General features: G+C 52.1%; 1 protein-coding gene across 1 annotated transcript; it reads right to left on the reverse strand.

Annotated features, from left to right (window-relative positions):
• Positions 1 to 3,814: 3,814 nt before the first annotated feature.
• XKR7 (XK related 7) lies at positions 3,815 to 27,203 on the reverse strand. Its single transcript, XM_047854395.1, has 3 exons — positions 26,617 to 27,203; positions 6,023 to 6,225; positions 3,815 to 4,770 (listed from the first exon to the last, which is right to left on the reverse strand). Exons 1-3 carry the CDS (start codon positions 27,201 to 27,203, stop codon positions 3,815 to 3,817), a joined length of 1,746 nt encoding a protein of 581 aa, XP_047710351.1.

Below are 27,203 nucleotides of genomic sequence, written 5' to 3' on the forward strand. Positions count from 1 at the left end.
AAAACCTCCCCACTGCCTGAGGTTTCTGTGAACGCCAAGCCCAGGTGCACTCCAAGGGAAGGACCTGTGGGACGTTAGCCCTTTGGAGGGCATTGGGCTGCCAGGTAAGATCTTCCCTAAATACTTGCAGCACCCTTGGCCCTCGCCAGGCTTTTCTCTCCCTGGCCTTTTCTCTCCCTTTCCCCAACTCTTCTAGTGACATGCCTCTGTGGGATTCAGTGCGGCAGGGAGCTGGCAGGGGTAAGGCAGATTTGGGGGGGGGGGGACACAGGATGGGACAGATGAGAGGAGGGGACCAAGAAAGCCTTCCTTTGGGGAACTCCCGCTGGGGAGGGGTGGAGGTCTGTGCTGTCTAACCAGGGTGACAGTTACAAGGCACGTGGTACATCAGTGCATGGAGGTGTGACAAGGGGTGTGTTGTGCCTGGAGAGGTTTGGGAAGCAGTCAACAAGCTGGGAGATCAGTTCAAGAAAACTAGGAGACAGAAGTCTATCCTGGAAATGGCGATGCGGTCTCCTGGGGGTAGAGATATGGAGGGCGAATTTGGTACTCAGTGTCCTGTTCTCTTCTTGGCAAAATTAAGATGGCCCCAACTACCTCTCAGCTCCAGGAAAAGCCTAACTCTGCCACTGACTTTCTGTGTGATCTTGGGAAGGTCCCTGGCCCTCTCTGGGCCTCCATTTCTCTTCTATAATAGATGTGGAGGGCAGGTAGCTTAGGGGACCCCAAGGTTCTGGGGGGGGCTGTGGTTCTGAAATATTCTCTCACTGCAAGGACCCTGTAGGGATTCTGGGAAGGACTAAGCATCCAGGCTAGGGTGCAGGACAGAGATTGGGGAGCAGGAGGCAGGGACCCAGGGGGTCCAATTCTGGCAAGGAAGAGAGGGACTGGCTGAGGTAGATTGTGTCACAGGAAAAAAAACAAAACAAAACAAAAAAAACAACACCAAAACAACAACACATGGGATGATGCCCCTTCATCACTCTGACCCCTCTATCCCAGTGAAATGAGGACTCATGGGGACCAGATGAAGTAGAGACAGGCCAGTGGAGAGCACGACCTCAGGACAGGAAGTGATGGGGTCCTGAGCTCCTGGATATATGGGGGGTGGGGGGTGGCCCTTAAAAGACTAAGCTCTTTCCTGAGGGTGAGACGCAGGAGAAGGCGGCTCCGAGGGCCCTTTGACTGTGGCATTTCCAGTGCTGGGTTGTCCTTGCAGGCAACGGCTCTGAAGGCAGGTTTCGTGGGAGAGAGATGTAGGGGTGGGGAGGGAGTAAGGTCCAAAAACGTGGCCCTGGTTTCCCTGAGAGCCTCACGCTGCCTCTTAGCGCTGCCAGCTCATTCCTATTCCCTGGTTCTCTGGTGGCTTCTGGGTCTGTAAGAATTTCCAGCTCCCGGGAGGGCATTTTTAACTTTTCCTTCTAGGGTGCTGGATCATGGGGCAGCCAGACGGACCACTGTAGTACACTGGGGAGTAAAATAACTTGCCAAGGCTGACCCTCATGTCACTTCCCTGAGCCTCTTTACTCCTTTGTAAGATAGGTTGATAACAGCTGCCTTGCAGAGCCGTTGCAAACAGGGGCGAGTTTAAGTGAAACAAACAGTCAGTCCTGGGGAAGCGGTCGGCCAGACCTGTGTCTGCCTCCCCAACGGGTGAACCCACCAGAGGGCGTCTGGGTCAGCCTTGGACCCCGCCCCCTTCCCCATCCCCTTCAGGCCTGGTTCCTGAAGCTTCTTAGGGATCATGGAAGTACTTCCTTCAAGTAGGAAAAGCATTCTTTGTGTGTTGGCGGGAGGGACGCACTCACCATCTGGGCCTGTGTGGATGTCTATGCAGTCACCTGTGTGCCAGGGAGTGAGGGGACTTGCGTCACAGGTGTGGTGTGTGCTTGTGTATATGTGTATGTGGGCAGTCCTGCCCTCTCTGCCTTTGGGGTCACCCTGCACGTTGAATGTGGTCCTTTCCTTATATCCTCAGCAAATTCACCCTCACTAATCACTATCTGAAGGGACAGCAGGAGTCTGGGACCTGTGGGGCTAAGCTGCCACTCTGGGCCTCAGTTTCCCATTTATAAGCCGAGAGAGGCTGAACCAGAGAGGGCAAAGTGCCTCTCTAATTTGCATAGTCTAGGATTCTCATGCACCTCCTCACTCCCAGCCCAGGTCTGCATCTGTCCTTAATATCGCCTGCTGTGCCCTTGCATTGAACACACCTTAGCTGGCATGGGGGGTGGGGGGGGGGTGGGGACATGGTAGTGGGGGTTCCAAGCTCTGCTTAGAGGCTCCGTCCCCTCAGCCCACAGAACTGCCTACTTCTCTGCTCCCACACTCCCCCACCCCATCCAGGACTGGCTGCCCCAGCTAGAGAGGAGGGGCCACGGGCAAGTGGTCCCATGGGCACCCAGGATATGCAGGAATGGACTGCAGGTCCTAGGGAGTTGTCAGATCTGAGGCAAAACAAATCAGCTGGAAAACTGACATCCCAAGGAGCTACATCTGCAGGGCGGCTGAGAGCCAAGATTTATGTCATGTCCCCAGAGCTAATTTTTTTCCAGCTGGAAACCAATTGGCAGTTGAAATGTCTCAAGGGTTGTGAGGACAATTTCCTCTGGGGAAGACGGCTGTGGACCAAGGTGGATGGGGCATAGAACTCCTATAAATCCCAGAGATCTAGAACTGGAGTACCCGTTCCTAGAATATTCCACTCACATGGGATTCTAGAGCCCCCTCCCCCACCACCTTGGCAGGAGCCAGAATCCCCCAGAGCAGAGTAGCAGGGCTCCAGTGCCCTCGCCCTCATCACAGAATCCAGATCAGAATGACTCCTTAGGACATTTTATCAGCTAAGTGCTTGAAAACTTAATCCAGAATTAAGAATGTCTCTCTAGAACAATTCCCCTGCTAAGTGTGCTAGGACCTCACCAGACAGAGTATCTGTTGTATTCAAGACTTTTATCTAGAAAAATGTTCTAGATACTCATCTAGAACAAACAATGGCTCCTTGGAACGTTTCACCTGAGGTTTCTGGAACCTCATCCATAACAGAGCCCATAACAAAGGGTGTCTCCTGATGACTTCACCTTGGAAACATTCTCTATGCTGTGCATTGAGGGTTCCCCTCCCCCCAACCTGCTATCGCTTCATGCTTCTGCTGGCTTGGACCCCCTCAGTTGTCTCAGGGTTCTTCTTCCTGTCAGCCCCCACCCCAGCTCCCTCTTTTAAGCCCCCTTTTGTCCAGGCTCCGGACCTCAGACCCCACAGGAGCTACACCAGCCTTGTCCACCAGACGTTCAACCTTCCCTCACATCTTCCACGGCCTCCTCCGTCCTGCTCAGAGATCTCCTCTCTCCAGAGAAGTAGCCCACCCCCAACACCCCCTGAGGAGCACAGGGCCTAGGTCACGGACCCCAGACGGTGCCCTTTCTCTGGCAGGTCCACCAGGAGCGACATGTGGGTGACTCCAGGCAGGGGAGAGGCTGTGGTGCCCCTGGCACCCGACGTGGCACGGAGGCCTCCTTGGAAGCGGGGCAGCTAATGAGGAGTGTAGCACCAGTTGATTCCCTGGGCCCCGGTTCAGGGGAGTTTAGGAGATGGGCCACAGGGCTGCAAACAGGCCTAGGGCTGGGGCCTCCACAAGGCTGCCCCCTCCCCAGAAAGAACCCATGGTTCTTTCTCCATAAAGGTCAGGGCCACTCTACACTTGGACCAACAGATCCACACCCCTGTAGCTGGGTGGCCCTGAAATTCCAGGCTCAACACTGTGGTCGATGTGGGGTCGGCCAAGCCTGTCCCTCTTCGTGGGGGAGACTGTGGCTTACACCGAGGTCTCATACTCCAGCAACTCCTGGGAGGTCCCCACGCTCCGGTACTGCAACCGGGGAGTGGCAGGAGACGAATACTCCAGCGCCAGAATAGTCTTCCGGAGCCGGCGGTCAATAAAATGAGCATCCCATGCAGGGTACTTCTTACGGGGCAGGTCGATCCGAATGACAGGCCCCTCTGTCCGCAAGGTACGGGGCACGGGTGTGGGAGGCAAGCCAGGCCGCACCTGGAAGACAGGTGGCGTGGGGGTCCCTGCACGCTCGCCCCCTGCGGAGGCCCCATCCCGCTCAGTGCCTGTAGTCCTCGGCAGGGACCTTGGGGGGCTTGTGACAGCGTCGGCTGGTGGGCCACAGGGTCCTGGGGCCTCAGGGCAGATGCAGCCAGGCATCTGGGGACCCAGCATGGGCCCGTTGGGGTGCAGGAGGCAGTAGTAGACACACATGAAGAATATGCCCAGCGCGAAGCTGGAGGCCACCACGCAGACCAGGATGAGCGAATGGAAGTCGGTGGAGAAGTTGCGGCTGGAGTACCAGAAGCCAGTGAGCGCAGCGTTCTCAAGCAGGACGATGCAGTAGTAGAGGGTCATGCGGCGGCGGCTGCGGCCCTCCTTGACATTGAACCAGCAGAAGATGTAGATGATGCCCACCACCATGTTGTAGATGATCTCCTCCCACTTGGACATGCAGAAGTCCGTCTCGCCCTGGATGACCCAGAAGGTCATGACGCACCAGTGGGCTACGATAAAGATGCCGAAGTAGAGCTTGTAGACGCTGGCAAAGAGCGCGAAGGCCAGACTGCGAGCGGCGATGGTGAACAGGTGCCACAGCACCTGGGCCACAGCGCCCTTGTAGGACAGTGGCCGCTTGTCGTCCCGTGAGTCCCGCAGCACCTTCTGGTAGGAGGCCAGCGTCCAGGCCAGGGACACGAGCGAGGCGGAGGTGGACAGGGCTGCAGAGACAGGGTGAGGGCAGGGCGGGCTGGGTTAGGGGTGGGTCCGGGTTGGGGTGTGGGGAGAGGGGGGAGGGTTCTGGGTCAGGAGCTGGGTTCCGAGGAGCTGTGAGGGGAAGGGTCTATAAATCAGGAGGGCTGTGGGGAGGGTCCGGGTGGGTGGCCTTCAAGAGCAGTGATGGGGGCAGGTAGAGCGGATGGGGCTGGGTACCTCTGGAGGAGTGGGAGCATAAAGGGGGAGGGAAGGTGGGTGACTTTGGTCTCCATAAAGGTCAGGGCCAGGTCTCTGGAATAGGGATATCGGGATTCAGGAGTCTTGGTGGAAGGGTGGGAAATTAGGGTCCAGGATTCTGGGAGTGAAAAGGGAAGTGAAGAGTTGGGGGGGGGGTCACGATTAGGGCATGAAGGAGCCAGGAGGGGACTATTAGTAGCTATAGGCCACCAGGGTGAAGCTGGGGTATGTCGAGGGGTGTCCAAGCTAAGCACAGCTGAGGGCACGGGAAGAAATCTGCAGTGGGAAGTTTTGATTGGGGCACAGTATCCTAGGCAAGGGGTTCCCAGGGGCCTGAGGGTGGTGATAGAATCTTTTAGGTCATTGAAAGTGGGATGGACAGTGTGCGGGTGGGAGGAGCACGGGGGTGCTGCCCGGATGTGGTTTTTGTCTGACAACGAAGGTTGGCCTGGTCTGTGAGAGTTAGGGAAGGGGCAAGGTTGGTGGTGAGCACCTGGGGACCAGGTAAGCCTGGGAGGGGTCCCCAGGGAGTGAAGGCCAGTGAGGGGGTAAGTAAACAGACTCTCTGGAGACTGAGGGTGACTGAGCAGGTCTGTAAGTCAGGGGGGTCCCCCAGAGATGCAATCTGGGATCAGGACACGTCCGGGAATGAAGAGCGGGGAACTCCAGAAAGGGCCCGAGGTGTGGTGATGGGGTCAAGGGCCTCTCTGGACTTAGCAGAAATGGGGTCTGCTCTGCCCTGGCAAGGAGGAAGGGGAGGAGGGCGAGGGCGGGCAGCACCCAGGGGTGCCAAGGGGAGGCGAGGAGGTGGAGCCAGGCCTCTCCCAACACGGAGGGTAAGCGGGCCGGTGGAAGGGACATGGGGGGTCTCCAGAGGCCTGGTGGGTGGTGAGAGTAGCAGGGGCGGGGCCTCCAAATCCCCGAGGGTGGGCAGGAGTGGGGGTGCTAGGAAGGAGGAGGGCAAGCAGACTACGGAGGATGAGCGAGCCCCGGGCGGGGGCGGGGCGGGGCGGGGCTCACCGGGCAGCAGGTCCGGCTCGCCGCCGCGGTGCACCAGGAGGCTGAGCTGCAGCACCAGCTGCGGCGCGCTGCGCAGAAAGGTCTCCAGCAGGCGCAGCATGCTCACGTCGGCGCTCTCGAACAGCATCCGCCAGTAGAAGTGGCGCCGCAGCCGCTCCCCGCGCCAGCGGCTCTGCAGCCCCAGGTACATGGCGCGCAGGTACCTGCGGGAGGGACGCCGTGCTCAGGCCAACACCCGCCCCCCCACCCCCCCACCCCTCACCGCCCCGCGCGCACTCGTCCGGGTCTCGGCTCCCAACTCGCCCCCCGCCCCCGCCCTCCCCGGGCCGCGAGGCCAGCGCCCGGCGCAAGCGCGCGGTGTGCCCTCTGTAAAGTAGCGCCCAGCCCAACCTGTTTCCTCGGCGGTGGCCTGGACGTATCGCAAGGATCGCCTCCCCAGGCTGTCGTCGGGGGACCCCGAATGCGCGCTCATTAGCTTAAAGCGCTTGGCACAAAGTAAGCCCTTGATTCAGCCTTCTCACCTTCATTTCTGCTCCCGGGGCCCGCTTTCTTTGCAGGATTCCTGACACTTCACAGTGCACCGAGGTTCTAGTAGCCTCGTGATTGCCCTCATTTTACGCATGAGGAAACTTGAGGCCCGGAGAGGTATGCCACTTGTCCAAGGTCACACAGCTAGGAAGCAGTGGAACCGGGATTCAAACCCAAGCAGCCTGGTTCTCTCAGGAACACTCTCTGGTGCCAACCCCCAGCTTCCGGGCCTGTTGCTCAACCCCACCTCTAAGTGGCCAGTTTTTCCCCACCGGGCACAGGGAAGCTGCTCATAGATCCCCTGGCACGAGACTTTGCTGCTTCCTTCTTGAGCTATTTCTCCCAACAAATGTCATGGCTCCAACTGCCCTGTGCAGGTCACAGACCCCAACTCTCCATGTTCTCCCTCACTGCTGGGCTTTTGCACCTGCTCTTCCCTCTGCCTGGAACACCCGTCCGGGTCCTCCAACCCCACTCCAGCCCCAAACCTGGCAACTCCTGCTTTTCTTCCAAGGCGCAGCTCTTAAACATGACCTTTTCCAGGAAGCGTCTGCTAACCACTTTCTACCAGGGGTAGGGACCTCTCCCGGGCTTCTGTGTAACCCACAGTGGGTTGTAACTGCCAGGTTATGCGCCCATCTCCCCCAGGCTGAGAACTCTATGAGGATCACTAGGTCAGCTTGCTAACTGCTGTACCCTCAGTTCTTAGCACACAGTAGGTGCTCAATCTGTGTTGGCTCAAAGAATGAATGCATGCATAATTGCAAGGTTTTGTTTGTTTTTGTGTTGGAAGTTTGTTTAATTAAACGGAACTCTGGTAACCCAGTAGGGGGTATGGGCAGGATCCTGAAGTCCTGAGTGCAGGTTCTGACTTTGCTTCTCATTTACTGTGTGATGTTGAGCCAGACCCTCTCTGAGCCATAGTGAATCCCTCTCAAAGTGGCTGTGAGAATGAAATGGATGAGAATATACTCTGCACCTATGAAGTGCACTGCCCGTGTAGGATGAGAAGGGAGGGGCCTGCCATCCAGATCTCTGGATGTGCTTTTCCTTCTCTGCCCTTGTTCTTTGCCTAGAAGCTCTGCCCTGCGTTGTTGCAGCCATAGACCCTGGCCCCCAAGCCCCTCAATTCTCTGATTCATGGGGCAGGCACACCCTTTGCTGAAATCAGAGAGTGCTCTTCTAGAAGTTATCTCTCCAGAAATCAGGGGAGAAAATCCCAACATAGATTCAGTGATCCTATCACTTGAATCTGAAATTGAGGAACCAGATATTTGGGGGTCTCCTCCCAGATGTGAAATGCTGGCATTTTTAACATGTTGTTTGGGAACCTGGGGACCAACTGTATTCAACTGTGTGTTGCCAGCCCACGAGGAGAATCACGGTACCCCCTGGAATTTGGTATCGGCTGATACCCAGAGTTTCCCAAAATGAGTATCCCAGTTATAGGAATGGTGTGGCCCTCCCTGGACCTCAGTTTCCCTATCTACCAACAAGAAGGATGGGCTTGATGACTCTGGAGATCCTTTTAGAACTAATGTTCTGGGACTCAAACCTCCTTCCCCAAAATGTGGCCAGAAACATCCCATTCAAGGCTCTCCTCCCCATCCCTGGGTCTTCCCAGCACCAATCAATGGTGTAGACACACCTTCAACATGACAGTGTAGGACCAGCAGCTGGGAAGGGGAAGAGGGCTGGTCCCTCAGAAGCGGACTGAGCAAATGCAAAGGCCCTCAGTCTAACTCCCCCATCCAATGCTAGAACTCCTTCGCCAATTCCCAGCCCCATGTGTTTACACCTTCTGCTTGCACGCTCCCCAGGATGGGGAGTCCCTACCTCTTAAGGCAGGGCCCTTGCCTTCTGAGCACCTTCAGGACTGGATTGTGTTTCTTCTGATGAGCAGAAATTTGTTTCCCTATGCCTTCCATCCTCTGGGCGCCTGCCTTCCCCACCACTTAAGGATCCCTTCAGCCAGAATCATTCCTTCACTTACCAAGTATATTTTGATCGCTTGTTATGTGCCAGGCCCTGTGCCCAAGGGACACAGATAAGATAAGATCTGAAATAGATGCTCTAAGATGCTTGGGAGCCCAGAGAAGAGATGGGTAACTTTAGCTTGGGCGGAGAGGAGATCAGGGAAGACTTCCCAAAGAAGAAACATTTCATCTCAGTTTTAAAGCATGGGTAGGATTTGAAGGCACACAGGAGGCAGAAAGGCATTCCGGGCAGAAGAAACGGCCGAGGCAAAAGCATAGAGGCATGAGAGGGCATGGCCTTTTAGGGGAACGGCCAGTGGTTTGCTGGGGCCAGAAGGGAACTCAAATTGTGAAGGGCATCAAATTCCAGACTGAAAGGTTCATATTTTATTTTAAATCTGAATTCTATCCCACAGTCAGGGTGATGTGATCGGTTTGCTGGCTTAGAAAGCTCGCTCTGGAGGCTGGCTTGGAGGAAAGCCAGGAGAGGCTGGGGTTTGGTCCAGGCCTGAGATGACAGGCTGAGCAAAGGCAGGGCACAGAGGAGGGGCAGAGAGAAGAGGAGAGATGGCTAGGTGTGGGGGATGGGGGCTATGGGAGAGACCAAGATGGCCTCCAGAGCTTCTGGGGAGCCCAGAGCACAGACCACCTTCCCCAGCCTCCATCTTCTCCCAGACCTATTCCCTTCCCTATTCCTGTGGCTCTGGCTTTGAACAGAGAGGAGAGACCAGCTGGTCCAACATGAAGGGGCCTGGGGAGTTGGGGGAGGGCGACACCCTGGAAGTTTCTCTCAGGCTGAGGACCATCTGTTTCCTGGCCCGGGTCAGCATGAGGGAGGTCCTCGCCCAGCCAGCATCCCTCACCACCTGACAGGCTGCCTCCCACCTCCCCGCCCCCTCCTGCCCCCTCCCCTGCCAGCTCCCAAGGCCCCTCGTCCCAGATAACCGCAGACAAAGGGCTCACCCAGCCCAGGGCTACTGTGGGCCGAGCAAGGAAGGGAGAGGGGAAGGAAGGAGGCCTCTGATTCCCAAAAACGTGGTGTTGGGCAGGGAGTGTGGAAAGACCCTGCTGCATTCTGGGGATGAGCGGACATGGGTACAACCTCACTCTGCCCCTTTTGGCAACAGGACCCCAAAGTGTGGCTGTTCCTTTCAGCCATCACTAAACACTCGCTGCCAAGGGCCTGTGAGGTTTTCATGAGCCTAGGAAAACGTTGGAGGCCTGGAAAAAAAAAAATTGGCTCTAAAACACAGGGAAAAACTGCAGAATCAAAATTAATAAATGTTTAATTAAATGTCTGCAAAACAGAACATGATATCAGCCAGTTGCCTGCAATTTGGCTCTTATCTGGTTATATATAATTTACATTTGGTGTTTGATGTAGCTGCATTTTAATATGCTTGATAGATGTGGGGCCCACCAAGGTTTTAAAACAGCCCTGCCCAGGACATGCCACCTAATTTCCCTGCGCCTCAGTTTTACCTTCTTTAAGAAGGGGCCAGCACTCACCATCCTGCCTGTGTCACAGCCCCTGGGGTGGGGATCAGAAAGGCAAGGTGGCAAAATGCTGGGCTTGTGAGTTTGCCTCCCAGCCCTGATCTGGATGCTGTGTGGCCTTGGGCAGTCTCTTTGCCTCTCTGAGCCTCATTTCCGTCTTGGTTGTGAACATTGAATGAGGTGATGGGTTTGAAAATAATTTCTACACTAAGAGGGGTGGGTGTGCACAGAGAGAGGGAGCACATGTTAGGTGGGGGCCTCCGGCTCCTCCCGATCACCGAGCAGCCTCTCCTGAAACCTCTTCTGGGAAGCCCACCCTGCTCCACCCTATTTGAAGGGAAGTTGGAAGAAGTTGATTTTCACCACAAATGGGGCCAACACCACCCACAGAAAAGGACACCCCATCTCAGGGAAAGGAATCCAACCTGGGGGTGGGGTCTGGGGGTGCATCTGGTCTCAACAAAAGGCATCCCCGGTCCATCCATCCTTTCCACTGCCACCACCCTGGTCCAGGCCACCATCATCTTTTGCCTTCTCGCTGGGTTCCCTGACTTCTCCTGCCCCCTGTAGTCCACTCTCCACGTGGCAACTGTTGGAATACTTTAAAAACCAGTCAGATCACATCATTCCCCGTCTCAAAACCTCCCAAGGGCCTCCCATCACACTTAGGATAAAGTCCAGTGGTTTTCCCTTGGCTCGTGGGCCCTAAACCATCTGGCCCGGCCTCTTTCTCTCCTCGTCTCAAGCCAGCATTCCAGATGCCCTGGAGGCTCCTCAAACCGGGCCGAACTTGTTCCTGACTCAGGACCTTTGCACTTACTACTTGCTCTGACTGGAACATCCGTCTCCAGACCCTTCCGTGGCTGCGTCCTGGGTCCTCACCGGCTCCCGTGTCACTTTGTCAGAGAGGCCTCCCAGGTCAGCCATCCCCTGTGGGCCCTCTGCCCTCCCCACCCCAGTCTCATCACTCGCATTGCCCTGTCTGATCTTAATATAGCCTATCAAACAATCTTGTTTATTACTTGACACATTTACGTTCTGTTTTACCACTGGGCTCTATGACGGTAGGGACTCTGTCTTGGGCACCACTGTCTCCTCAGCATTAGTACCTGTAGTAGGTGCTCAATAAATATTTGTTGAGTGAATAAAGGTGAGAGAATGTTCGCGTGCATCTTTCTGCTGACCTCAGAGGCCCTGGGGCTCCTTCGCCTGAGTTTTCTTATTGCCAGAACACCTTGTGGGCAACTCCTGTCCTCACCGACTCATTCCTGTCCTTCCTCCTCCAGGAAGGCTTCCCTGATATTTCTTAGCGTGGTTGGGCCCCACACAACACTGACTTAAACTGCCGAGACCGGTGTGAACTGAAACCTAACAGGTTTACCGTCACCCATTTTACAGTGTGGAAACGGGTGCTCAGAGGTCTCTTTTGGATTAATTTGCTGGCTGCCCATTTTGTGCTCAGAGAAGAAGAAGCCTGTCTGGGAGGAATTGGCAGAGCAGGTAAGTGTGTATCGTTGAGAGTGGGGCTGGGTGGGGGGAACCCACCCCACCCTAGAGAAGAGAGAAGCCAGCAGGTAGGCAATGAAATCGCTTGCTCAGATATGCAAAAAGCTCTCTCTTCTAGACCCCATTGCCTCTGAGAGCAGGCAGCAGGATCCAGAAGTGGATGGAGCTCATTCCCTGCTTCCTGGGTCTGGTTGCCATTGTGACCCAGGAACCTCCCAGTGTCCCCCAGACCTGGGAGCTTCTCCTCAATGGGCAGAAGGGAGGAGGAAGGATGAAGGGATCTCATGTCCCTGAGAAGCCAGGAGGCTCCCGGGCCCAGTGTCTGGGTCACTCTGTCTCTCTCCAGTTTTTCGTTCTTGTATCACCCGGAGTCTCTCGTGGTGGCCAGGATTTCTGGCCTGGGCCTCAGTCTCCATGCAGATGGCCAGCTTGGACCCATCCTTTTGTCTGCCCTCAGATCAGGTCCGGGGCCTTGTCTCTGTCTGTGACTCAGATCAGCCTGTTGTCGTGTCTATCCCTTGACTGCGGGGTTAGCCTATTTATTTATCTTTTCTTCAGTTACTGTCAGTCAGTCAGTCAGTCAATCTGTTAGTGAGTCTCACCCTGGGACCCTGGGTCAACCCACATGTCTGTCCCTTAGACTACGGGTCACGCTGCCTCTCACATACTATGTTCCTCTGTTAGTCAGACTGACCTTAGGGTCCTGGGTCAGCCTATCGTCTGCTCTTAGAGGCTGGGAACATCCGTCTGTGTGTCCATTAGAAGTCAGGATGGCTTGTCTGTCCCTTTGGATACTGCACCTGCCTTTCTGTCTGTCTGTCTGTTTCTAGGATCCTGGGTCTGCCTGTTGTTCTGTCTGTCTGTCTTTCAGTCTCTCGGCTGCCTGGTCCATCTGGTGGTCTGTTGCTCAGCTCGTGGCTCGGCATGACTGCCAGTGTTCCTGCCGTCCTCCCCTGCCTGCTCCTCCTCTCCCGACTCTGGGTCTCTTTCTGTCTGTCTGCGTCTCTCACGTCCTCAGCTCCTCCATCTGTCGGTCTCGGCGTTTCTGAGTGTGTGTTCTCGCCCCTTTCCACTCCCCCTCACGGCTCCGGGCCAAAAACACAGCAGCTTCCAGTGGCTCCCCCACTCGGGCTCCATCCAGGAACCACCCCCCCACATGGCTGGCTCTCTGGTCTCCCACACGGGCCAGGCCTGCAGATTCTGGAAGGTGAGCCGGTGGAGCTGATGGGAAGGAGCAGGAACCCCACCCGAGCGGAGCCTGTGACTGTTCTGTAGGTGTGTAGGGGGACAGCGTGCAGGTGTTAATAATAACGATAATAGCTCACATTTATTGAGCACCAACTGCACGCAAAGCCTTGTTATACAGACTGTCCGTTCCTCACGGCAGATATTTGAGGTGGGTGCTATTATTATGCACGTTTTACAGATGAAGAAACGGAGACCCAGAAAGGGAGTGGGGCTTGTATAAGTCACACAGCAAGTTAGTGCCAGACCTAGGAGTCCGACTTGGCTCTCCATGGGCCCCTGCCTCGGAGGTGATTCGGTTCCCTGGAGGCTGTGCAGTATGGCTGCCAGGGAAGACCCGTGTTGGACAGGGATGGACCTAAAAGCTTTGACTGAATGACAAGTGTTCAGAGCAAACAGGAGGAGGTAGGACACTGGTAATTGGAGTCAGAGGACTCAGGCTCAGTCCTTCACTGGACTTTCTGGGAAAGTCTAACCCCTCTGGGGACCTCAGTCTCCACTGAAAAATGGGCCCTAGTAGCCAGATTCTTGCCTACCACAGCGGGTAGTCACCAGGTTCACAGCCCACCCATCCAGTTCTGGTAACGTTAGGGCCCAACAGCAGTGTCTTGAACCCAAGCACTTCCTTCCACCAGGGGGCACCATTCTAGTGCAGGCCCCTGAACACCAAGCGGTAGCTGAGGTCTCTTTCTTTTTCTTTCTCTCTCTCTTTCTTTCTTTCTCTCTCTCTTTCTTTCTTTCTTTCCTTCCTTCCTTCCTTCTCTGCCCTCTGAGCTTATTTTTAACACAGCTGCCTGAGAGGTCCTGTGAAATTCTGATCAGGTCGTGCCACACCCTACTATCTTAGAATAAAATCCTCACCATGACCTTCAAGGCCTCGTGTGATCCAGGTTTGTCCACCTTGGAGAGCTCATCTGCCTCCACCTTCCCCTCTCATGCCTCTCCAGCTGCTTCCTGAATACCCCAAGCCCATTCCAGCCTCAGGACCTCTGCCTGGACAGGGGCTTCATTCTCAGTCTTTCCATAGCTCAGTGTCACCTCCCCAGATCCCCGTCACCCCACTTCCAGAGCATTTCTACCCACCCCTTGGCCACTTTCTGTCCTGTCACTGTTTTCTTTCTTTTTTTAAAGTTTATTTATTTATTTTGAGAGAGAGAGAGAGAGAGAGAGAGAGAGAGAGAGAAAACACTAGTGGGGGAGGGGCAGAGAAAGAGGGAGAGAGAAAATCCCAAGTGGGCTTTGCTCTGACAGCACGGGGCTTGGTCTCGTGAACCCTGAGATCATGACCAGGAGTCAGACGCTTATCCACTGAGCCATCCAGGCACCTCTGATTTCTTTTCTTAATGACACATATCACAATTTGAAATGGTCAAATTTCTTGCTTACATATTTGCTTCCTGTCTCTCTCTGATGGTGGGGACCATGGTTGTCCTGTTTTTGGCTACGTCCCTATTGCCTGGCAGAGAGTTAATGTTCAATATATGTTTGTTTCTTGAAAGAGTGAATGTGTAAATGTACCTTATATATTATGTACTTTATATATATAATTATAATTATATATAATATATAATGTAATAATTATATAATATATTCATATAACATATACGAATATATAATATAATAATTATAATTAATTATATATATTATATATTCATATGTTATAACATATACGAATATATAATATAATAATTATAACTAATTATATATATTATATATTTGTATGTTATATGAATATATTATATAATGATTACATTATATATTATATATAATTAAATATAATTATTGTATTATATTTATATTAATTATGAAATTGTTATATAATTTTTTAAAGTAGGCTCCATGCCCAATGTGGGGCTCGAACTCATGACCCTGATACCAAGAACCACACACTTTACCAATTGAGCCAGCCAGGCCCCCTGTGAATGTACTTTATAAAATCTACTTAATAAGCTCCCCAAGTAAAGGCGGTCAAGTGCAGAGAGAAAGAACCCAAGCTTGGGAGTCAGGGAGACCCAGGTTCAGATTCTGGATCTATCATTTATGGTCTGTATAGCCTTGGACAAGTTGCTTCGCTCTTTGAACCCCTCAGCTCAATGCCCATTTTATAGAGTAGCTATGAAATCAGAAAGTGGTGATAAGCATAAAATTCCCAGCCCAGTTCTGGGCACTTGACCTATGGGAGGTTTTAGGAGTTGCCTGACTCGGACGCCTCAGCAGGAAGAGGAAGCCTTGTGGTTTCCAGTTTCGTGTCTGGGACCTATTCCTGAGACCTATTCCTAGGCTGGCAGGACCTATTCCCAGGAGGCAGAGGGTCAGAGAAGTCCCTTTGGGGAAAATGCATAAGGCAGGGTCTTCTTTGGGGGTCTTAGAAACAACCCCCGCTCATCGAGAGGCCTTCTGAATGTACTTTGCTAAAATCCTCATTGCAGACCCGTGAGATTTCATGGGCATGATTCCCATTTTCCAGATGCGGAAATGGAGTCCCAGAAAAGAGGAGGTTTGTTTGACATTTACTCACCCTGCATTTGTGAATACCTACGCAGCGCCAGAAACTGTGCTAAAGTGTTGGTGGACACGATCGTGAGCAAGACAGACCCAGCCCATGTCAGGTATTGCCTCGTAGGAGACCTGGACGTTATTTAAATCATCATGTAAACTTGTAACGACAAACATTCCATGGGTACCAGACATGCTCCAAACAGGATTCTGTGCTCTAGGACAGGAAGATAGGGCCTGGCCCTGTAAGGTGTGGCAGTCAGAGATGGCTTCAGAGGGGGGTGGCTGCTGAGCCATCATCTGAAGCAGGCACAGGAATTAACCAGGTGAAGGAGGGAGCAAAGGGAATTTCTGGCAGAGGAACAACATGGGCAAAGATCCTGAGTTGCAAGGAAGCAGTGAGTGATCCGAGGGGCTGGAGCTCAGAGAAGGAAGCGAGAAAGTGTGAGATGAGGTGAGCCTTGGCAAAGCATTTGGTCTTTATCTTAAGAGTGATGGAGCCATGGAGAGGTTTAAAACAAGGGAACAAGGGTAGGGCTAGCCAGCACTTCTGCATTTTAGAGGGAACACTCTGTGGGGAGCAGAAGGGAGAGAGGCAAGGGTAGAAGGTGGGAGATGAGTTACAGGTGAGAGTTGAGTGTGGCCCCCACAGAAGGGCACGGACTCCAGACGCAAGTAGCAGGCACTTGCGAAAGTGACTGGCCCAAGGTCAATAGCCAGAAGCATCAGAGTTGCATCTCATCTCAAAATCAGGGCACAGATCAGGCTGAGTCAGGCCCTGCAGACCCAGCTACAGTCTCTGGGTTCTCTGGGAAACAGTGGGGCCCCCTTAAACAGCCACCTTACCTGCGGTGGGGCTCAGGAAGCTCTGGAACGGCCCTAAGGCTCCCTCCCCATCTGCCTACCCCTCAATGCTGAGCGCTCCTGTAAGGATGCAAAATGGGACCTTCCTGGGGTTGGCAGCCAAATGAGTCATAAATGTCAGAAAAGAATGTGATTTTACACGTTTGGCTCCCGTTCGTGTGGTGCTGAGAGCTGGGCTGTTTCCCTCCTCCTTAGCAGCCCTCTACAGAGTCACAGCACCTCTCTCTCTCTCTCTCTCTCTCTCTTTTTTTTTTTTTTTTTTTTTTTTTTTGCTGGGCTAAGGCCAAACACTTCCCTGCCACTAATTTTAGGCTCTGGCTGAAAAGCTGAGACCCTCTCCCCTCCCACCCACTGCTATCGGCTCATCTTTTCACTCAGCAGGAAGTAGGCAGCCCCTCTCCAGCAAAGCATTTGGGATGAGGTTTCCCACCTGGTTTGTCCTTTACTGTGTGCGTGCAGCCAGATCTCCTCCGCTGTCTGAGCCTTACTTTCCCCATCTGTGAAATGCGTGCAGAACAGAGACTAAAACTCAGGACCCTATACTCTAGCCCAGGGCACTTTGCCCGCCCCCTCCCCTCCATTTCTCTCTTTTCCTGGTATCTTTGCGCAGAGTCATCCCTATTTGGGAAGGCATGAGCCACTGGGGCACAAGGGTTAGGGTCCAGTCTCCTGGTGGCATCTGAAGGTACTTGGAGGCCCAGGCAGGGAGGAAGCACCATTTCTTTCTGTCCCTGGCCTGGGGGACCCTAACTTATAGAGAGACCAAGCTGATATTATGGGGGACTCTGGGGAAGGATAGATGGCTACCTTGCCTAGAGAGCAGAACAGCTCTAGCTGACTGCTACCCTGAGCCCAGTATGGATGGAATTGCAATTTTCCAAGAATAGATGGAAATTAGGATATTCATGCAAAAAAAAAAAATACTCCAACTTGGAGATGTTGGCAACTAATTTTTTAAAATACCATATGAATTTTTAAGAAATTATTATTCCTTTTTAAAGGTGTGATAACAGTATTAGGTATTTTAGTTATACTTTAAAAAAGTCTGTCTTTTTAGAGATGTCCTGAAATACTTGTGGATGTGGTGATATGATGTCTGAGATTTGCCTCAAAATAACACGGAGGGGAAGGAGACAGGGTGGGGTCTAGACCTATGTTCTCCAACATCTGAGTGTCCAACCCTAGCCGCATATGGTTATTGAAATTTAAATTAATTAAAGTTAAATAAAATTTAAAATTCCGCTTCTCAGTCACACCCAGCACACTTCAAATGCTCAATGGTCATGCGTGGCTAGTGGCCACTGTATTGAACAGTGCCGATGTAGAGTATTTCCATCACAGCAGAAAGTTCTATTGGATGCTGCTGGCCTAGATAAAGCAAGGTTGGCCATGAGTTGAGTGTCGAAGCAGGGTGGTGGCACGTGGGGGGGTCATTATCCTGTTCCCTCTACTTTTGTATATTTAAAAATTTTTTTTTCCATAATCAACAGTTTCATCGAGCGGTAGGGAGAAAATACTGTGTGGGCCAAACAAACACATCCTCAGGCTGGATTTGCCCATGGCCCACCGATTTGCAACCTGTGATCTGGCAGTTAAGCCTCACGAAGCCCCCAAGTTCAATCTGCACAGTCTTAAAACCATAAGGGGCTTTACAGAGCATCTAATTTACCCTCCAAACAGAGCAGGAGGCCCGGCTGCAGCTTCCCTGCCAAAGTCAGTCACTCTTGTCTGCACTTGTGTGATGATGGGGAATTCACACCCTCAGGAACAGCCCACTCAGTTCCTGGACAGCTTGATTGTCAGGGTGTTCTTGCTCCTGTTCAGACAGATTCTACCTCCCTTGGACCTTGGGTTGTTATCTGTCCTCACACTATCTCTGGCGCCACAGGAAAAGTCTCTTTCCTTGAAAGATTGTCTGTGGATGAGGGTTAGCACGCATTAGGACTCCCGATGCCCCTCCTTTACCCCCTATCTTGTGACTAAGCAAGTGGGATGGCTGCTTCTTGGGCCAATAATAATAGTGATTGCAGTAAATATTTCCTGAGCATATAGAATGTGAAAGCTCCGTGCATTTATATTATCTCAGGACATCTTTACAAGAACCTTAAGAGGTGGATGCTGTTAGGGGCACCTGGGTGGCTCAGTCAGTTAAGCGTCCCATTTCGGCTCAGGTCATGATGTCGCAGTTCATGAGTTCGAGCCCCGTGTTGGGCTCTGTGCTGGCAGCTCAGAGCCTGGAGCCTGCTTCAGATTCCACGTCTCCCTCTCTCTGCCCCTCTCCTGCTCACACTCTGTGTCTCTCTCTCTCTCAAAAATAAATAAACATTACAAAAAAATTAAAGAAGTGGATGTTATCACCATCCCCACCTCACAGATGAGACTAGAGTTCTGGCTGGTGAAGCAACTCGCCCGGGGTCACACTAGTAAGAAGTCATGGAGCCCTGAGCCCGCCAGCACTCCAAGCTCTCAGCTACTCTGCCCTCTCGTCCGAGTCCCGGGGAATTCAGCCAGTGTTCTTGAGCCCCTAACTGGACTTACAGATGGGGGTAACTGAACTCTAGGGAGTGAAGTGCCTTGCTCAAGGTTCTTGTTCAAAGAACCCATTTAGTTCGCACAAACATTTATTCAGGACCTACTGGATCCATCTCCGAAGTCAGCCATGCCAGCATTCCTGTATCCTTCTGGGAACCTAGCCCCAGGGCTGTTCCTACCACATCTTATACAAATAGAAATGCATTGCCCTTAGCCTGCATTTGTCCATTGACAGTGTGGAAGCCTGCAGATATAGGCCTAGCAGACCCCAACTGTGCCCACAACCATACTGGGGTCCCACACTGCCTTAGCGCCCCCCACATCGGCCACAGATACAAAGCCTACTTCGACAGACTCATGTTCTAGTAACTGCTAGGGACCTTGCCAAAGCTGGCCAGGTGCAAGGTCCCCCACAGCAATTGAGGGTCTGCTCTGGGCCAGTCACCATGGGGGACGGAGGAAAGAAAGAGCAAGGCCTCACCTCCTCAGAGGCTTGTAATCTGGTAGGAAAACCAGCTAGGTGGGCAGGCGATCACAACAGAATATAATCAGGACTGTGAGGCTGCAGAGGAATGAGTAATTGTGCCTGGAGGGAAAGTCTGAGAGGAAGAACCCAGAATGTTAACAGTAGGTACTTTATATTCAAATAAAAACTTAAAAATACCTTTCTGATTTTTTCCCCCTCTTCCCAAAGCAAACCTTGATTGGTTGTGTTGTAGGAATACACTTAACTAGCAGACTTGGGAGCCTCACTGCATCACTTTAAACCCTGGCTTTGCTCTTTACTAACTGGGACGCTGTTACCTCTCTGTGCCTCAATTTCCACATCTGTAATATGGGCCAGTAATGCCAACACTAATTGAGCACTTAATGGTATGCTGAGTCCTGGGCAAAGCCTGTTCCATATATTAGCAATAAGCCTTCACAATGGCTACTTGTCTAGCCATGGGACATTATTATCCTATTTCACAGATGAGGAAACTGAGAGAGGTTAAATGTCTTGCCCAACGCCCAGTAGCTCACACATGGCAGAACCAGAGTTTGAGCTCCACAGTCCTTACGCTTTATCACCACTCTCCCTACTTGACAGAATTGTAGTGAAGTGGAATGATCTGATTGAAGTTTCTATAAGGTAACTATAATTTTCAGGGGCGCCTGGGTGGCTGAGTCAGTTAAGGGTCTGACTTCGACTCAGGTCATGATCTCGAGGCTCATGAGTTCGAGCCCTGCATCGGTCTCTGTGCTGACAGCTCGGAGCCTGGAGCCTGCTTCTGATTCTCTCTCTGTGTGTGTCTCTCTCTGCCTCTCCCCCGCTATCTCTCTCAAAAATAAATAAACATTTAAAAATTTTAAATGAAAGTATAAAAACAGGTGAATGTGTACATGTATTTCTTGGTTAATTAAAACCAAAGAAAATCTTTACGCAATACAAGAAATAGCCACTTAGTAAGCGGAAATCTTTCGTAACCCCACCTCTCTGCCCCCCAAGATAATGAGGGAAGGGGAGTCTTCCTTATACCTTTTCTATGCTGCCTGAGGTTTAAACAAGAGTATATAGTTCCTTTATAGACAGACAAAACAACGAAACAATTTCCACTTTAGATTTAAAAACAACAACTTGCCTGAGTGAGAGAGTGGGGGTGGGGTCTGAAGGGTTGAGGGCAGAACGGGTTTGTTCAGGGAAAGCTTCTCAGAAAGGGCACCATTGGAGCCCTCCTTTAAGGATGTGCAGAATTTCACTGGGAGGAGAATGGGACAGAGTGTTGCCAGAAAGACTACAGGCAGCTGCTCAGGGACATGAAGAAAAAAAGCGTGTGGCTTGCTTTTGGGGGGGGGGGCGGCGGAGGGTGAGGAGGGAAAAGGGCAAGAGGTCAAGGGCCCTAATGCCCCACTAAAGCATCTAGACTGGAGTGGTGGCAAGGTCAGATTTAAGCATTCAACTATCCTTCCGGCTGCAGGTGGAGGCAGCGGGAGGGGGATGGGTGGGATGGAGGGAACTGGAGGCTGATAGGATTTCCCAGGGGAGGAATTTCAAGACCCTAACAAAGGCTGGGTGGTGAATGGAAAGGCCAGAGTAGATCCCAACCCATCTTCCTTCTCCTCCCTGGGGACCTTCGCCCCAGCTGCAGGGGTTCAAAGCCATTTCCTGGCAGCCCTCCATCCTCCCCACAGGGCTTCTCCTGTGTGGTCTTTATAGATCAAACAGGGGACGCTGGGCCCAACTGCCGCCGCTGTGTCTGTTAGGAGCAGCTCTAATGGCCTGTTGCAGGCGGATGGGCTGGGAGAAGGGGGTGGGGGGTGGAGCGCCTCCTGGAGAGGGGTCTCCCAGGAGGTAGGTGGTGAGGCTGGGCTGGAACAACCCTGCAGAGTCAGAGCAGGGAGGAACCTTGTGGACAGTCATTGAGTTCAGGGGGGTTGTAAACCCGTTTCAGCAGGGGTCCTGTCAAAACAAATCCTAGGTAGGTAACCAAAATAATCAGAAAAGAGAACCTCAGAGATTTCAGTTGAAATGATAGTGAGAAGGGAGTGAAACGGTTTGGAAACCATTATGGAATCCGCTCTCTGGCCGGCTTTATAGATAATAATACAAATAGGAATGGCTAAGAAGAATTGCACACTTCCTGTGTTTCTGGTACTGTGCTAAACACCACGTATACATTATTTTACTCCCTCAAGCCACCTATGATAGGTACTGTTATTAGAATATCCATTTTGCAGATGAGAAAATCAAGGCATAGACCAGTTATGCTGTTTGCCCCAAATCACAGAAAGTGGCCAACATGGGATATGGCTGATTCCACAGTCGAATTCTTAACCATTAACATTCTGGCCCCAGTGGGGAAATTGACAAAAGAGGGAAAGATACCTTGTCCACTCGACCTGAAAGAGACCCCCCCCCCCCCCCGCCACTAGCCTGGCCCAGCCTTCATCTCCCCTCACCTGGATCATGGAGCAGGATCCTCACCAGTCTCCAGGCTTACCCTGGCCACCCTCCAGTCTATTTCCAGTAGCCAGAGTACACATTGTGAAACTTAAGTCAAGACCCTATTCCTCTTCTGCTCAAATCCTCTGGGGCTCCCGCTTCATGCAGGATGAAAGACCAAGTCCTCCTGTGGCCTTCGAAGCCCTGTGTGATCTCGCCCTTGCCGATCTGTCCACCATCATCTCCTACGGTCCCACGACTCTCTGCTTCAGCCACACAGGACTTCTCCTGGCTCTTCTTTTTCCCTTTGCCCTGGACATCCTTCCCAAGGCCTCCACACAGCTCACCCTCACCTCATTCTGCCCTCTGCCCACAAGCCACCTCCTTGCAGGGGCCTTCCCTGATCATCTTATCTCAAAGAGCCAAACGCTCCTCCCTGGAACTTTGTAGCCCCCTGCACTGTTTCACTTTTTCCATAGCACTTACTATTTGACTCATTATATTTTATATTCTGTTTAAAATGTATTACCATATTTTATTTTGCTTGCTTATCGGTTTCTCCCGTTAGACTGTTGAGCTCTATGAGAACAGGGACTTTGTCTTATTCACCACTCTATTCCTAGCATGTATATAGCAGGTGCTCTGCAATATTGTGGAATGAATAACTATAGATTGAGTGCACAGGTACCTTTGAGGCCCTCTTGCCCTCCTGCCCCTCCCTGGTTAAGTGTGAAGTGAACAAATCTCCGTCCACAGGAAACAAAGCCCAGGCTGATGGCACTAATCACCTCCAATGGTTCTGAATACTTAACCATGGGGCCAGCCCTCTGCCAAATCCTTGGTATGTGTTGTCATATTAAACCTAGAAAGAACCCAAGAGGTGGTCCTTAGATTATGAAGGATGAAACTCAGGCACAGAGAGATTATATAGCTTGTCACAATCACATATAGCAGGTAGACGGGTCAGGATTTGAAGTGAGGACATTTCAATCCAAAGTCAGTACTCTTAACCATTAAGCCAAGAATATAACTTCCCAGAGAGAAGACCCAGAGACTGACTTTCGCACCCAGTAGGTTACTCATTCATTTCAGAACTTCTCTTGAGTGCGGGGTTTGTGAGGAGGCAGAGGGAGCAGTGCTGGGGCCTAGACATAGAAAGAGTATTAGAGGGAAGGCCTTCCCTCTAGAGGCCTGCCTGCCCCCCTCCTTTCCCTCCCCACTTTGGGGTCCCCAGATCCTGGCAGCCTCAGAGGAATCTATGCCAGATCATCTCTCACTAATTGGCTTAGCAAATTATGCTTATCTGGGCAAAGCTTGGGCCCAGTGAGTTCAAGATTAGGGAAAGCAGGATTCATTGTCTACCGCTCTGCTGCCCACAGGGTCAGGGAAGACAGGGTTAGGACTTTAATTGGCTTAACAACCCTGAGTGGCTTAACAGCTCAGAGGGTTGGCGTTGAGGAGGCCGGGAGGGATGAAAACACAGGTTGCTGTCCAGCTCACAGCCAGCTTCATGTCCCACCAAAGGATCTGGATTTGATTTTCTAAGGGATCAATCAGTCTTTATGTGGGCCATTGCTCTGGGATCCTCCAATGCAGCCACTGTGTGGTGCCAGAGATAAGACTTAGGCTTGGGAGTTGTTGGACACAGCTGGGTTGACACCCCAGCTCCCCCTACTTCCTCAGTGGGTGACCTTGGATGTGTTATTTGACTTCATCTGAACCCTACTTTCTTGTCTGATTGGGTATATCAATTGCCACCAGTGGGGAGCTTTCAGGGTAGAACGAGATCCTGTGCCTGGAGCACCTCATATGGAGTCTATTGGGTCATGGTGCGTGTGCAGTGTCCATGAATTCCTTCCCCTCGTCTTCCTCCTCAGAGCCCCATCTTGGGTTTAAAATAATAGTAACACCCATTTTCACAGGGTTGTTTGGAAACAGAATCCAGCCTTATCAATTGAAGCCATGCACCGATACAGGTCTGTGTTACCTGGTTCCTTAAAAGTATTCAGACTTTTGATTCAGCATTGTATAAGCTTGAGGAGTTGAAAGATATTTTTATAATTCAAATTATTTTATTCAGAATTGAGGGTGTGAGATCAGAAGGTGGACTGGCCAGCCTCCCAGCTTTGATCCTGTAGGGCTCTTCCTCATTACACCAAGTTCTACCACTCAGAACATCTGCACCAAGGCCTGCTGAACAGTGAGCATGTTCATTGTGGGAACATTTCACGTGGTAAGCAAACATATGCCAACGTTGCTTAATTTCTAGGAATGCCAGCCCCAGTGGCTTCTCTCTATCTTGTCTGGGTTTTCCTCCATTTAGCCAGACACTTAGCCATTTTAGAATCCAGAGCTTTTGGGACAGGGGCCCAGAGGCTTTAGCTCTGGTAACTAGTCCCAGAGTCAAAATTCCAGAAAGGGAAGGCTCTTAAGGTCATCAGATCTAATGTTCTCATTCCACATACAGGGAAATTGAGGCCCAGAGGTGGGAAGAGTCTCACCCAAGGTCACCTAGCAAGCTAGTTACAAACCCTGATGAAGACGTGGGTTTCCTAATCTCCTCACCCCAAGTCCAGCACTCTCCCCACGATACACGCTGTCTCCCCATCCTCACCCACATAGTTCAACTCCCTCCCCCTCCTTTCACATTCTTATCTCAGTGCAGCAGAAGCCCTGACTTTCTATCTCCTGGAATCTTGGAATCTCAGACTCATAATTCTTTGAGCTTGGGGGACACTTTCGTGGCGGAACTGCAGGATGGATAAATTGAACTTAGGCTTTGAAGGCAGAGAGTCCTGAGTCCCAGCTCTACTACAGCTTAGCTGTGTGACCTTGGGCAAGGATGCCCCCTTTCTGAGCCTCCACTCCCTCAGCTGGTAAGTTGGAATAATACCACCACATCCCAGGATTATTAGGAGGGATATAAGAGATGAAACGGATAAAAAGGCAACCAATGGGCTTGGCACAAAGTGAGTGCTTAATAAAATAATTGTTACAGAGCTGTAAATTAGGGCTCTCATGCCTCTAATGCCTAAGTGAAATGGTCCAGATGTGACCAAAGGGAATGGAGCTGGACAACCAGGAGACATATACCCTGTATACATGGCTATAGGCCTGATACTACTGGATTCCTTTTTTTCCCCCCAAGAAAAGCTAGAACTCTTGGTTTTTGAAATACTATATAAGCCAAACAAAACACGTTTGTATGCCATATTCAAACCTGGGGACATTAGTTTGTCATCCCTGGAGAATCATCTCATCCCAAGCCCCTCACTTTACATATGAGGGAGAGTGGAAACAGTTAGCCCTTTTATCTGAGAAGCCATGGAGCTCAGTGGACCCTCAGCCATCTCCCTGAGCCCCCCACCCCTACCCCATGGTAATTTTTTGCCCTGTTTGAGGGAATCTCAGTTTATGTTCAAGAAAGAAGTATTTGTTTCTTGTAAGTAGATGCTAAACAAGGGGAGGAGGGGGTTTGAGGTAGCCAGTGAGTTGAGGGGCAGCTGGCCCATTTTAGGCTAAAGGGAAAGGGGGATGAAGCTTTGGCTACCAAGAATAGGAAGTTGCCATTTCAGAATCTAAAAATATCTATCACCATCTGTCCACTCGGGCACAGAATGATAAATGCAGATTAGTTCCTGGATGTAGACATGAATATTTTTATGTGTCAAGCTAATAATAATAACACCACCTTGTGTGGCTAGAGCTCCACCTCCCTTTTCCCCCAGGGCAAGCTAAATGAAAAATACACACCATCTCAGCAAGGCGTGGATGGGGAAACCAAGGCAGAGAGAGACTCAGCAACACAACAAGGGTGACACAGCAAGTGAGCAGCTGGGACAAACCCTGGGAGTCCTGTTTCCAACCCTCAGCCCAGCAATGAATCTTCTGAGTTAGGCAGAACGTGTTAACAAGTAGCAGAATAAATATAACAACAGCAGTAATCACCCCTTACGTCTCTACAGTGACTTTGACTTTTTCCTTGATTTCCCTACATCTGTGACCATGACAATCTATTACATCCCTAAAATCTGTTACAGTCTGCAAGGCCTTCACACAGACTTTCTCTCACCCTACCATCCCAACAGGTAATAAAATGGGATGGTAGACCAATGAGATGAGATAAGTAGGAATTCTCCCTCATTTCACAGGTGAGGAAACAGAGGCTTGGAGGGAGGTTTATCTAAGACCATAAAGTCGGCAAGTTTATTCTGTCAGTGCACAGTAGAGCCTACGCTACCAGAGCAATTCTGATTCAAGGGGAACCCCAGGTTCAGAATTCCCCCTGTCTCCAATTAGCTCAGCTCAGCAGACAGCCTGGAAGTGGGCTGCTTGTACAAAGCCTCAGTTTTGTTTTACTGTCCTGGGATTAAAGGTCAGCTAGTGGCCATTTAATCTCAGATTCAAGATCTTAAATCCCCTTGGCCCTGTCGGGATAGGGGAGACAACTGGGGAAGTCCTAGAAAACAGAAGACAGCTTCTCAGCAGGGTCCAGCACACCCTTAACCAGAAGTCCAAAAAGTTTGGGCGGGATATTCATTTAGCTGCCTCAGACTGTTTCTCCTGGAAGGTTGGGAATGGACTGCAATTCCAAACTGAGAATCTTTGAGAGCAAGGAAGGACTTCTGAGATCTTACCTAACCTGAGGCTTGGCACTCAGGCAGAGAGGAGTGGGTCAAGGCTGGAGGGAGCCCTGGGGCCCTGTTCCAAGCTTCCCTCTCATAACCCTTCAGCCCCTGGCCCTCCTTATTCACACCCCTGAGGATCACTTTTTCTCTCTTCTTGCCCCATCCCCTCCTCCCTCAATGGCCAGATCAGAGAGGATGGTACTGAGGTTGGTCAGTGTTTGAGGGTAGAGGGCAAGAGAAGCTGGCAGAGAAGAAATCAGAACTGCAATAGGGTGGGGCGGGGCGGAGGTCAGGACGCAAGGGGGACCTGAAGAGGTCAGAGCAGGGCTGGGGCGGCAGGGAGCCCCCTTGCCACCCCCACTCCTTGGGCTCAGCTCCCTCCACCTGCGCTTCTCCTACCTCCAGACCTGGCCGAGCTGCAGGAGGTGGACGAGGGTCTGCAGCAGCCAGACGCAGAGGCGGCAGCAGCGGCGGCGGTAGGCGCTGGCCGAGGAGGGCGCGGGCCCGGGACCCAGCTGGGGGCTGCCTTCTTTGGTCCGGAAGGCGGCGGCGCTGTCCTTGGTGCTGATGGAGGGCCCGCCGGTGCCGCTGTCCTTGGTGCTGACGGCGGGTCCCGGGGCTCCCGCGGGCTCCGAGTAGTCGTAGACGAACCAGCGGAAGCTGAGCAGCTGCACCACCAGCGAGGGCAGGAGCACGAATAGCAACGTGAGGCCAAAGTAGGTGCGCTGACCCTGCAGGTAATAGGAGGCCGCCAGCCACAGGTCCGTGGCGCCGTCGGAGAAGAACACGAGCAACGCGCACAGCACCCAGCAGCAGTCTCGCAGCTCGTAGCGCGGCCCCGAGCCCCCCGCCCCGGTCACTCCAGGGCCCCCGGCCACCGCCGCCGCCGCCTCCCCGCGCCCGCCTGCACCACCCCGGGCTCCTCCAGCCGCCCCCTCCGGCCCCGGGCCGGCCGCGGCCGCCGCTCCATCCGACTTCGCGGCCAT

This window comes from Prionailurus viverrinus, chromosome A3 (genome assembly GCF_022837055.1).
Source record: "Prionailurus viverrinus isolate Anna chromosome A3, UM_Priviv_1.0, whole genome shotgun sequence".
Lineage (NCBI taxonomy): Eukaryota > Metazoa > Chordata > Mammalia > Carnivora > Felidae > Prionailurus > Prionailurus viverrinus.